An 11999-nucleotide genomic window follows, 5' to 3' on the forward strand; every position below is an offset into this window, starting at 1 on the left:
ACGATAAAGAGCGTTTTCTTGATAAATGAAGCTAATATTAAAAAAGTAAAACAAATATTTCCGGGTTACGGAAGCCCTCAAGAGCTTCCGGGTTGACTTCGGCTAGCAGGAAGTCAACTGCAACAGTTTGAAAGATGGCGGCGCACACGCAAAAGAATAACAAGCCGGGGAAAGCTGCGGGGAAAGCTGCGGGGAAAGAGGCCCAGCCTCTGATCATCGCCAAAACCCCGGCGGAGGAACAGCGTCTGAAGCTGGAGAGGTTGATGCGGAACCCGGACAAGCTCGCTCCAATCCCCGACCGACTCAAAGAATGGAACCCGCGGGCTCCGCCGGAGTTCGTCCGGGACGTGATGGGCTCCAGCGCCGGCGCAGGCAGCGGCGAGTTCCACGTTTACCGGCACCTCCGCCGCAGAGAGTACCAGAGACAGGACTTCCTGGACAAGGTGTCAGAGAAGCAGAACAAGGACGTGGAGTATCTGGACAAGGTGGAGCAGAACAAGCAGGCGGCCGAGGAGAGGACGGCCAAGCGCAGGAAGAAGCGAGATAAGATGAAGCAGAAGAAGCTGATGGCGAAGAAGGCGAAACAAGAAAGTAACAACAAGACGGAAGACGACACCGATAAGAGCTCCGACGGAAGTGAAGAGGAAAAGGAGGAGGAGGAGAGAGAGGCTGAAGATGATGCTGAGGCTCCAAGCTTCATCATGGGGAAGAAATAAGTGTGTCCTGCTGCTGAGGAGATCTGAAGAACAAGGAGGCAAAGAGACCCAGTGAAAAGACAAACACGTGGACCCTGTGTTGTCATGGGACTGTTTGGACTGTCTAGTTTAATAGGCAAGACCCCACTATGGTAGTCAATGTCCCAGTTTTTTAAGAAAAGAAGTTGAGACTCTTCTGATTCTTTTCATCTGTCTCACATCACATGTCTGCCGAAAGATATTTAGGCGTCTCAATAATTTGCTGAAGTACGATTGTTGGGATTTTGTAATTTTCAATATTGTTTTCAACAATGTCAATGTTTTTAATAAAAAAATCACCATGTATACAATATCACAGTGTTATTGTATTTGTTTACAATGAAGGTTGGTATTAAATGGCTGTTAAATACGATGATATTAGAAAATCGAACCGTGTGCATGGTCTATCTGGATTTTGATGGAAGCAGCCTTGTGATCTTTGCAGCCTTGTGAGTCTGCCCCTCGCAAACACTGTTGCTTGTGGGCCACAACAAGGCTGCAGAAAGCAACCCAAAGAATGAAAAGGCGTGACTTCTCGAGGCACGGGAGCTTCACGTGCGATGTTCCTTGGACAGACTCCTGCTTCCCACGGAGGTGGTGGCCTCGCTCCGTGGCCGCCACCTTTCTTGAGGCAGGAAGAGTATAGAAAATAAACTGGCAGCTAGTTATTGTTGGAAGCAGAGGAAGCTCTTCCTGTCAGACACTTTCACCTGCCACACTCATATCTTGACACCCCCCCCCCCCTCCCCAGACACACTCAGTACTCCTTTGATGTAAGAAATTAAAACACACCCAGAAGACAATTTTTTCATCTCTGTAATTATTCTCTTCATACTGCTGATGTAAGTGTTAGAAATTTCTGTGAAGGCCTACAGACATCAGTCCAACAGGTTTCCAGCTGTCAAATTATTGATACATTTTACACCTTTGTTCAAAAATTCCTCCCCTGTCCTCCTCATGGGGCTTCTGCAGGTCTAAAATTCAGTAATCTGAGTTTAAAGCCTTACAAAGACTGAAATATATAGAAATATGACATACTAGCTCTTAAATATGTTTATGTAGGTCCAATGTTAATTTTCATTTAATGCTACTACTGTAGTGATTTAAAATCCTTTGTTAACGTACATTTTTCTGTCTTGCGTATGTAATGTCTCTGTGTGTTTTAGTGATTTCTCAGTGATACAGATATTCGTGCACCAATCTGATGTTATCTCACTCTACTCAGCTTGTCTGTGAAAGACTGGATTCCTACTGTCCCAGAATGCAGTTTTTTTTGAAAATGTAGTGTTTTGAAGGTTATACTCTACTTGGCTTCTTCACCTTATCTTTAACGATAGGGAAGTGTAAGTAATTCTGGGATTCTGATATTCTCTTGTACTTGACGTAGGAATTCAATGTAATTCATTATCATTTTTAGGCGTAGGTCAAAAGGTCTTCTGAAATATCCTGATATTAAAACTTCTACAGTTACTGTTTCTTAATCACTGGCTGTGGACTCAATTTGATGATACCACTCTTGAATGTGCATTTTCACCCTCCTGATCTCTTCAATAAGTGCATTGTGCTGCTGTGATTTATGAATGGTGTGTGTATTACAAACTGCAGATTTCTTAAATTGGATCCTGCTCACTGTTGGAGGATTTCTCCCATCTTAGATGCATGTGAGTTCCCCCGTGAGAGCGAGTCAGGAACAGAACACAATATTCGAATCAAACGGGGGTCAGTGTGAAAAACTGCCTCATTGTATTTCAGTGAATCAGATTAAGATTCAAAGTTTAGCTTTTAGTCTGTGTTTAATTTTGTTTTAAGTCAGTCCATTAACTGACATAAATGAAAAATGACTTATGATGGTCAGAGATGATGGAAGATGAAAAATCAAAGAAATAACTGGAAATGCATGTTTTTATCCAGTTTGACAAAAAATATAACTGCTCTTCTTTAAAGCAAATGTCATATATACCGTGTAAATCGTAGGGTGATTGTAATGTGTAATTTAATAAAATATATGCCCAGGAGAGAAAGAGAAAATACATCTAGGTATACTTATAAGTATGGATTGAGTAGGTATTTAAGAAGAAATTGGTACTAGAAGTTTTCTGTAAATATCAATATAAGTAGAAAAACCATGAAGTGTAAATGCTCAGTGACAAAACAGATAATTAAAAACAACATAAGTAAAAGTGTTCATCCCTGTAAAAGTCATATTCTATTGGACCTTATCATTTATCAATAAATGAACAAACAGCATTGATGTAGCTCCAGAGAGTTGAACTAATTTAGATATAAGACTTTATTTGTCATGTGCACAACAATTATATTCAGCAGTCGCTGGCAATGAAATGCACCAGCAGAAAATAGAATATCAAAAATAAGTAAGTATTACAATAAAATATACATGAAATGAATGAACATATTAAAAGTATAAAGTAATGCAAAATGAAAACACAAAAGTACAATTACCTCCAAATTTTACTTACAGAACTAGATTAGGTTTGCCAAGGTACAATTTATCACTTGACAAAAAGTGGAATGATAAACTTTAAATAAATATCTTTAACTCAATAAACAATTTAAAACTCAATTAAGATTTTTAGATTAAGAAAATATATTATTATATATTGTGTTATATATTTGTTTATAATATTACCTGGTGGGGCCCAATCAAAGGCCAACTTTTCCCTGTTCTATATTAGATGCTGATATGAGCTTTCAAGGCCTTGAAGGGCAGTAAGTTTAAGATAAGCATCTAATTTAATTACCATCTGTCGGGATTCTTTAAAAAAAAAAAAAAAATTGCAAACACACCTCTTGTAGATTCACTTCAGTTGAACCCTTTACTTCCTACTCTCATTCCTTTCATCTGTGCTGAGCATGCTCTGAAGAATCCAGGTATTTATGAGGTAATCGCAGTGAGCTGAAACATTTATTACAGACCTCTGCAAGAAAACCATTCAACCTGCAAAAGAACACAGAGATCCCAGCTGATTCCTTCATGCTCATGTTCAAAGATCCCAACACACTGTGCAGCTGCGTCCATGGACAGAAGTTTTGAGCTCCAGCCTGCCGACAGGATTGGAGCTGAGTTGTTTCGGGGGGGGAGTGGAGCCAGAGTTGATCCACACCTCAGAGATAGGTTCCAGCGTGTTTGGGCAAGACGCACTGCCTCACTCTGCCTTTTCTTCCTTCTTATTCCGTACAGAAACCTCAGAGCAGCTGCAATTACTACAAGTGCTTGACATTTTTTTGAAAATATGAGAATGCAGGACGAGGCCAAGTGGGGCTCGGAGAAGAAATCATACGGAGAGATCAGCGATCAACATGCGCATCAGCCTCAAGGTACAGTGACAAGAAATACTGGATTAAGCTGGTGCTTAAACTTGACCCACTGTGTGATGATAGTAATAGTGAAATCACCGTTTCTACACTTTATTGTACTTTTGAAAAGAGAACACTTGGCTTCCTTATAGTGGTTTTCCACATATGTTTGGATTTGGCATTATGGCAGTAGCTAATCATGCACAGTTCCTCTATACTTGTTGATGAGTAAAATTCATAATTAAAGGGGAGTTAAAAGACAAGTTTGCTCCATTTCTACAGTCCTTTGGGAGATACACATATATGTGGCAATTTCTAATGATCTGTCAGGCTGTTTGTGCTTATTAAATTAAACCCTTACTCTCCTGTGTGCTACATCTCATCGGGATAGTGAAAGCACTGGTGCAACAGTGTGAACTTGTGAAACTGCAGCATGTTGTGCCAAGTCCCTGTTTTCTTTTCCCCAGAAGAGAGGAAAGCAGTGCAGAAGAGAACCTTCACCAGGTGGATGAATGTGTTTCTGCAGAGAGTAAGACACAAATCAATACAGTTTTACCACGACATTATACTTCTTTCATGCAATCCCCAATATAGACTATGTTTTGTTATTTCACAGTGTGATCCTCCACTTGAGGTGCAGGACCTGTTCGCAGACATTCAGGATGGCAGGATACTCATGGCCCTGCTGGAGGAGCTGACTGGGTGCAAACTTGTGAGAATCAAATTTAACAGTGCAAAAATATTCATATTACCTCATATTTTATGTAATGTCCTCTCCCCTTTCAGCCCTGTTTATTAGCTTGTTGCTATATTTTCCAGCCTATAACAATCATACAAGTAATTCAAAAATATCCTGCCACTTAAAAAAAAGGATATAAAGGGATAGTTCACCCAAAAATGAACCTTTACAAATGTTCTACTCACTACTATGCCGATGGGGAGGTGGGTGAAGTGTTTGGGTCCCTAAAACACTTTTGTAGTTTCAGGGGTAAACAGCGTTGCAGCCAAATCCAATACAATTGAAGTAACTGGGGATCGATGTCGGGGCTTACAGACACTTACAGACACCACAGGAGCAGTGTGGAGGCATTTTCTGTTGTTGTTTAATTTTGAAGAATTTTTCCCCAGTTACTTCAATTGAATTGGATTTGGCTGCAGCGCTGTTTACCCCTGAAACTACAAAAGTGTTTTGTGGACTCAAACACTACACCCACCGCTCGATCGGCATAGTAGTGAGAAGATAATGAGTGAATTTTCATTTTTGGGTGAACTATATCTTTAACCTTGTGACTTCCTGGAGTCCTGTTGTAACTGTTCTCCTTCTGAGACTCACTCACTAACTAACTAACACAAAATGAGTGAGTTTTCATTTTGGGCCATGCCCAGCTAACTGTTCCCCCATGCACACTGCCTTTCTGCTGAGCTAATATTACTGCTGTTCTTCTACATTAGCTTTACAGGTTCAGGTCGTCTTCTCACCGCATTTTCCGACTGAACAACATTTCCAAGGCCCTGGAGTTCCTAGATGATAGACATGTGAGTGTGTGTGCTTCAAAGTCTAAACAGTGATATTGTTTTGACGTGCACTGTGTTAACTTTCAACTCTGGTTAAACTACATTTCAAATGACGTCTCCTCCAATGTTGTCCCTCAGGTGAAGCTGCTTGGTATTGATGCCTCTGGTGTTGCTGATGGCATCCCCTCTGTTGTTCTTAAACTTGTCTGGATCATCATCCTGCACTTCCAGGTAGTTTTTAATCCCAACATATCATCACTCTAATGCATAGACTGGATATGAACATGGACAGTGCGCCTCCGCTTCCTCCCACTATTCAGATATGGAGCCAAAACATCTGGGATACGAAAGCTGCCAACTTGTGAATTGGGAGCCAGAGTCTGTGCTGTAGCAATTGGGGGATGGTGCAGTCGTATCAAAGTTAATACTAATAATATTAATGGAATAATAATAATACACTTTATTTGTATAGCACCTTTCATACAAGAGATGCAGCTCAAAGTGTTACACTACAATATAGATGAAAATAAAAATGTAATTCAAAATCAAAAGAGAATGTTAAAAGCACATTGAAAATAAAATAAAATCCTTTTTTATGCATAAAAAGGAAAAGAAATATAATCATATTAAAGAAATAGAGCGCAGGAGTGTGAGCAAAATTTATGATAAACTTTATTCAGTTCCACCGATACGTGTGCTCAACCAATAGCAACTCAGGTTTAGCTGTTATTCCTGATGTTTCATCCCGTGCCAACACTCTCCACTCTTTCTCTTACACAGGTAAAGGAGGTGACGAGAGGCCTCCACAGGCATTTATCTTCTAGCCTCTCTTCCTTATCAGTGAGCAGTTACCCCTCTTCCAGTGACCTCTCTCTCCAGCCAAATGACATTGGCAGCTACTCGTGCAACACCCTGCCAAGCAAAGGCAGAAATGCTGCCAGGGTGCCAAAGTACCATGGGAAAGCAATCAAGACTCTCCTGCAGTGGGTCCAAAGATGCACATCAAAGTGAGTCTGAAAAAGATCAAATCACTTACAAAGTAATTTTGGTCACGGAAACATCCAAAATGCAATTAGTTTATAACCTCTATGTGGGAAGAAAAAAATCTGAGCTGGCTGTGTTGGGATGAGAATGATTTTTCTATGATGTCATTTTAAATGTGCAGGTTTGGCGTGGAGGTGCATGACTTCGGGAAGAGCTGGAGAAGTGGTCTCGCATTCCTCGCTTTGATTAAGTCCATAGAGCCGGACTTGGTCGACCTGCGGGAGAGTCTGTCCAGAGAGCCGAGGGAAAACGTTCAGCAGGCCTTCATGGTAGCCCATCGCAGTTTTGATATAACACCTCTACTGGAGCCTGAAGGTAAAAGCTTATCGAAAGGAATGAGTGCACCACAACGATCTGTTTTTATCCACAAAAACAAATATCTGTCATTGCACCCAGACACTGTAGCACCTAGATAAACTATAGGTGCTGTAGAGCCCTGTTGAAAAAAGACAGCAGTCCCATTGACCCCACTTTAACTGTGTAGTAAAGGTAATGTCTGTTTGATGTGCAGAAGTCACTCCGATCGACTGATCATCCAACCACAGGGAAAGCTCACTCGTTAAAGGCCTCCATTAACAGTTTATCCTTCTTCCCACAGGTGTAATGTGCACCTCACCAGATGAGCAGTCCATCATTACCTATGTGTCTATGTTCCTGTGGCATTGTGCAGGCAAAGATGAGGTGAGTGTGACTTCTTTCAGATATTTTTGTCAAATGTTTGTCATTGAATCGGTTTAGGGAATACACTTATTTGCTTCCTGGCAGAGTTTGATGAAAAGATTGATACCACTCTCATGTCAGTATCCTTTAAAGGAGACATCTTATGCTCAGGTGCAAATCCAGTATATGAAGGTGACATTGAATTTTTATTAAAAACTGGGTTAAAGTGAACAATATCCAAGCCAGTTACAAACCACAATAAATACAATGGTAAAAAAACTCACGGGCAGATTCCAACTTTGTGTTTTCCTCTGGTTTTCCACCAAACACAATGAAACAAATATTTATTTTCATTATTCAGTGGTATAATGTAACTACCTTTTAACACAGGCTCAAGCAACGGACATTGGAGTTCCTGATATCCCAAATTTTGGTTCCCTTGAGTCAGTGAGCTTCGGAGAAACCTTCGCTAACAACACAGAAGCTCAAGCTTTTTTCAGAGTTTCGGAGAAGAGCAGCGAGCAGCTTCTGTGGAAGCGGTGGTCCAGAAGATCCCCGGGTGGCCCCCGTGCCACCTCGCTCCACTTGAATGAAGCAGTTACATCCCACCTCTCCTCCAGCGATGGAGACATCATGTCATCCTGTTGTTGCCAGAGCATCACTGAGCAATCTGCAGGCAGTGCTGCCACCTCGCCATTCAACAAAAAGAGAGGGAGGCATAGAAGTATTTTAAAGCCCCCTAGTCCTCTAGACGCAGGGGTAGTTAACCCAGACATCCGATCCTGGATGGAGAAAAGCTCGGATCAGGTCTACAGCACGTCCAGAGCGGATGAGAGTCACTTTTCTTTGAGCTCAGAGGAGGGAATCTATAATTTGTCAGTGCTGGACTCAGATGAGGAGGATGCCTACAGCTACATCCTGGATCTGAACAAAGAAGTTTTTCAGCCGTATAATCAGCTGAAAAGACAAGTACAAAGGGTGGAAGAGGAGACAGTGGAAGAAATGTACGAAGAGTCAAAGCATCTGGAAGTATGTGACATGCTCAATGGTCATGGATCTAAACTTCAGGGGGGTTGTCTTGTACAAAATGCTGATTTTGATCAAGAATCTGAAGACAGGGCTCAGTCGGTTCACAGGAAGTTGGATTTGGACAAAAATGGAAGAGAGATGAGATACAATCGACCCGTGTTTGACATGGAGCCAGAGGATGGGAGCTGTAGAAAAGAGGAACCTGAGGAAGGATTTGTTGGAGGACAGGTTAATGATTATAGTGAGGAAGAGAGGGCGAAGGAGACGGAGGGTGTTAGATTAGTGGCACATGGATATGATAAAACAGGGGCTCTGATAGATGAGGCAGAGAACTTTAAAATGGCTGATTGGCAGAAAGCGCCTGAGGAAGACACTGACAGAGGGCTCTCTGTAAAATGTGTAGAAGTGAGTGAGAAGAGAGAAGTCGACGAGGAGGAAAAAGACAGTTTGGCATTGGTTGAGAAAGGACAGGACGGAAGGTTAGGGAAAGACAAAGGGGAAGAGGGTAATATTCTAAAGGAAGAGACTTCAGAGGGTTTCAGGGTAAGAGTAAATCAAAAGATACTGAATAATGAGGCTGTGAATGAAGTCCGAGCTGCGAGTGCTAGAATTCACAAACAAGAAGAAAATGAAAGGAAAGACTCTGGCCCCAAAATGGAAGATCTAATCAAGAACTGCATAGTAGAGAAAACAGAGGCATCCACTGACAAAGACACACATTCAATGGATTCCGAGGCAGTTACAAAAGAAGAGGAAAAAGACAGGGGACTGAAGAAATACAAACTCACTGATAAGAAGACGACAAGGATAGAACATCTGGGGGAAACTCCCCCAAAAGATGACCCTGATGGAAGAGTTAACATTCATGCTGGTGATAGCAGTTGGATCCCATCATTCAGGTAGGTGTGGTGTTTGTGACTTATTCGTACAACACAAGTGGCCCACGAGGCTTGAGCAGTTTTCAGACATGAACTGAGGAGAGTGTTTGCACAGTTTGGTGTGAATCGCTCATAATGTAGAACACAGCAGGAGATTCTCCGGTCGGACGCTTTAAGAACAACACAGATATCTCCGGAGCGTTCAAGTGAGGGGTGGTGCAGCACGCAGGACGTCACTTTTACACTTCTTCGGCCCTTATCACCCAAAACTCTTGAATCTCTTTTCAAGTTGACGTCCTCGTCTGTCTCTTCTATGTTTCACACCTCTTTTTTAGTGAGTTTTTTCCAGTTTGGCGTCTGTCGAGTGTTAGAAATGTCATCAACCTGCCCACTCATTTGCAGTACATGGTCCAGATAATCTCCTGTTGTGTTTTCACGTGGGCTCTTCTGGATATTGTCAGGAGGTTTTTACAAGGCTATTTACGGGGCTGGCAGGAGAAACCCTGCAGCAACTAACATGCACATTTGCATTCCCATATACAGTCTCTACCTCCATTGCATGTCTGAAAGCAGCTGAAGTTACTTCAGGAGCTTGTGAACTACAAGCATGTGAACATGTGCAGCACAAAAAACACAAAGTGAATATTCTGTGATTATTTGGAAGCTAAAAACCACTTTAACTTCTACTATAATGAGACAGCTGCTGTTTGGTTGTTTGGTCAGTCCATTCTACAGATAATAGCATTTGTGTCTGTGTTTTGTTGTTATTGCTTTGGTGTGGCTAGTGTTTCTTCTTAATAACTATAAATGCGAAGTGTCTTGTTTTAGCTTGAATCTAACACTGGTGTGTTTTATCTACTTTCCAGCAGTGAGGGAGGATTCATTCTTCAGTCTTTAGCCGCCTCTTGTGACATAACCCCATTAGAGCTTGAAATGCTCTTGGTCTTTTGGATCCTGCTCTACTGCTGCTTCATCCTACCTCAAATGAACCTCGGAGCCCCCCTGCTGTAAACCCTCCTTATTCAGATATGCTTATTAGCCCAGTTTCCACTAATGAGCCAAACAGGGACACTTAAGGCTGTGTTGACTCTTTATCTGTGTCGCTAAATTTCCCTCCAGGCAACATTTAATGATTATGTTTGCCTCTCCCTGCCAGCAGATATAATTTGTCATTGGGGCTATAGTTTCAGATAAACACATAACACTGTTTTCTATTGTTAAACAGATTTTCAGCTGCCAGCTCTTACACTGCACACATTATCATACAAGTTTTGCGAAGGTGTTTTTTGCTGAATGCGTTTTAGAAATGCTTTGTTTATTTGATTTATTTCTGTTGCAGAAATAGTCCACATGGTGGCATTGCAGCATCACAGCGGCAACTGTCTGCTATGACAGACTGTCTATACAGCATTTTGCCACCCGCTGAGGGGTCCATAGGGCCTGCTGTTTAATTAGAAGCTGTATCGACATGGTGAGATTAAGCTCATAACATTTAATGAGCACTTTGACATTTCCTAGACTCACTCGTTGTGTTAAAGCAAAAGTTTATCCACATTTTAGATGAGTCTCATGACATTTTAATGACTGTAAGAATAGTAAAGCAGATGTGTAATATATATCTTCTGGTCATTTCCACCAGAAAGAATCAGGCCTGAAAATACAGCAGCAGCAGCAGCATGTATAGTGTCTTTGTCAGTGTACACCTTAAAACTAGAGCAAGATGTAAGTATACATCAGTTGCACAAGTGTTCAAAATCCATGTTGACCAGAGAGTTTAATAAAGGGTGGGGGTGAGTATGCGCTGTCCTAAACTGTCCACCAGACACACACACATTCACATTAGTTGTCGGTGAAATTCTAAGAATTTAAAAAACATGCTGCCATTGTTTGCTCGGAGCTCAACTCATAGGTCAAAAGCTCTGTCCCATAGATCGATGTACTTTCAACACTACCACTGCCCCCACACGGAGTCATGAGAACACAACTTCCCCAAAGCTGGAATTCGGCGGCATCTCTTAATCAGGCCGAGCTGTGAGTGTTATGTATCCTATAGCCTTCTGAGAGAGTAACGACAGGTCAAGCAGTGGCTCCCCATATCAGCCCTAAACCCAGCCGGACACCAGGACCACTTCCTTGTCCGATGCCAGGCAGCAAGAGCACGACGTCTTATCCTCGCACTTGGGCCTGGTGGCCGCTCTGGCCCTGCTGTCTCAGGAGTCTGGGTCTGAGAGCCGGAGCCAGGCCCTGGAGGTCTTGGAGTTGGCAGCCAACTGCAACAGAGGGAAGGAGAGGAGGTGGGAGTGGGGCCACAGCAGGGGTGGAAATGTTAGAAGTGAATGCTATCTGATGTAGGCTAAATCCACTCTACTGCGTTTGAGTTTTAAAAAGCATCAGTGCTGTTATGTTCACACCTGCCATCCACACTACTCTGGACTTTTCAAACACTTAAAATGGAGAAGTGTGGAAGTGCTGCCGGCCCCGTTTGAAGTAAAACTAGTTTGTGTGACCCAACTGGATTGTTTGTGTTGTTTGCCCTGTCAAAAGATCTGGAAATATTTAGCTCAGGCTAGCAGTTTGAGCATGGCTGTCATATCATCCAATACAAATCCAATATGATAGTGTGATAAACTGGGATTTCACAAAGGCAAAGATTTCAGCAGAGTGGTCTTGCTAGAATTTCTAAATGTTTTGGTGGGGACCAGTGGCATATAGTTTTTTCCACACAACTATCCTGTGTGCTATTAACGATTCATGTAGATTCACTGGTATTAAACTTGTCCTTTACAACAACCTACTATAATTTAAAGAACCAAAATTGTATGTT

The 11999-nt window shown here is 42.0% G+C and overlaps 2 protein-coding genes and 1 non-coding gene across 5 annotated transcripts; all 3 read left to right on the forward strand.

Annotated features, from left to right (window-relative positions):
* The first annotated feature begins 134 nt into the window (after positions 1 to 134).
* On the forward strand, positions 135 to 1047 carry prkrip1 (PRKR interacting protein 1). The gene has a single exon (XM_020091798.2). The coding sequence runs from the start codon at positions 135 to 137 to the stop codon at positions 714 to 716; it is 582 nt and encodes a 193-aa protein (XP_019947357.1). The 3' UTR covers positions 717 to 1047.
* Positions 1048 to 1172: 125 nt separating this feature from the next.
* LOC138405679 (small Cajal body-specific RNA 13) lies at positions 1173 to 1455 on the forward strand. Its single transcript, XR_011239480.1, has one exon. It is a non-coding gene; the product is annotated as a small Cajal body-specific RNA 13 (non-coding RNA).
* On the forward strand, positions 1190 to 11686 carry clmnb (calmin b). Of its 3 annotated transcripts, none has more exons than XM_020091541.2 (10): positions 1190 to 4070; positions 4517 to 4578; positions 4666 to 4761; positions 5502 to 5585; positions 5703 to 5795; positions 6345 to 6571; positions 6730 to 6923; positions 7207 to 7289; positions 7659 to 9196; positions 10042 to 11686. In XM_020091541.2, exons 1-10 carry the CDS (start codon positions 3986 to 3988, stop codon positions 10184 to 10186), a joined length of 2607 nt encoding a protein of 868 aa, XP_019947100.2. In that variant the 5' UTR covers positions 1190 to 3985; the 3' UTR covers positions 10187 to 11686. The 3 variants fall into 3 exon arrangements, with proteins under 3 accessions (XP_019947100.2, XP_069371561.1, XP_069371560.1); XM_069515460.1 differs by having other exon boundaries at positions 10045 to 11686; XM_069515459.1 differs by having other exon boundaries at positions 4520 to 4578.
* The last annotated feature ends 313 nt before the right edge of the window (positions 11687 to 11999 follow it).

This window comes from Paralichthys olivaceus, chromosome 19 (genome assembly GCF_024713975.1).
Source record: "Paralichthys olivaceus isolate ysfri-2021 chromosome 19, ASM2471397v2, whole genome shotgun sequence".
Taxonomy (NCBI): Eukaryota; Metazoa; Chordata; class Actinopteri; order Pleuronectiformes; family Paralichthyidae; genus Paralichthys; species Paralichthys olivaceus.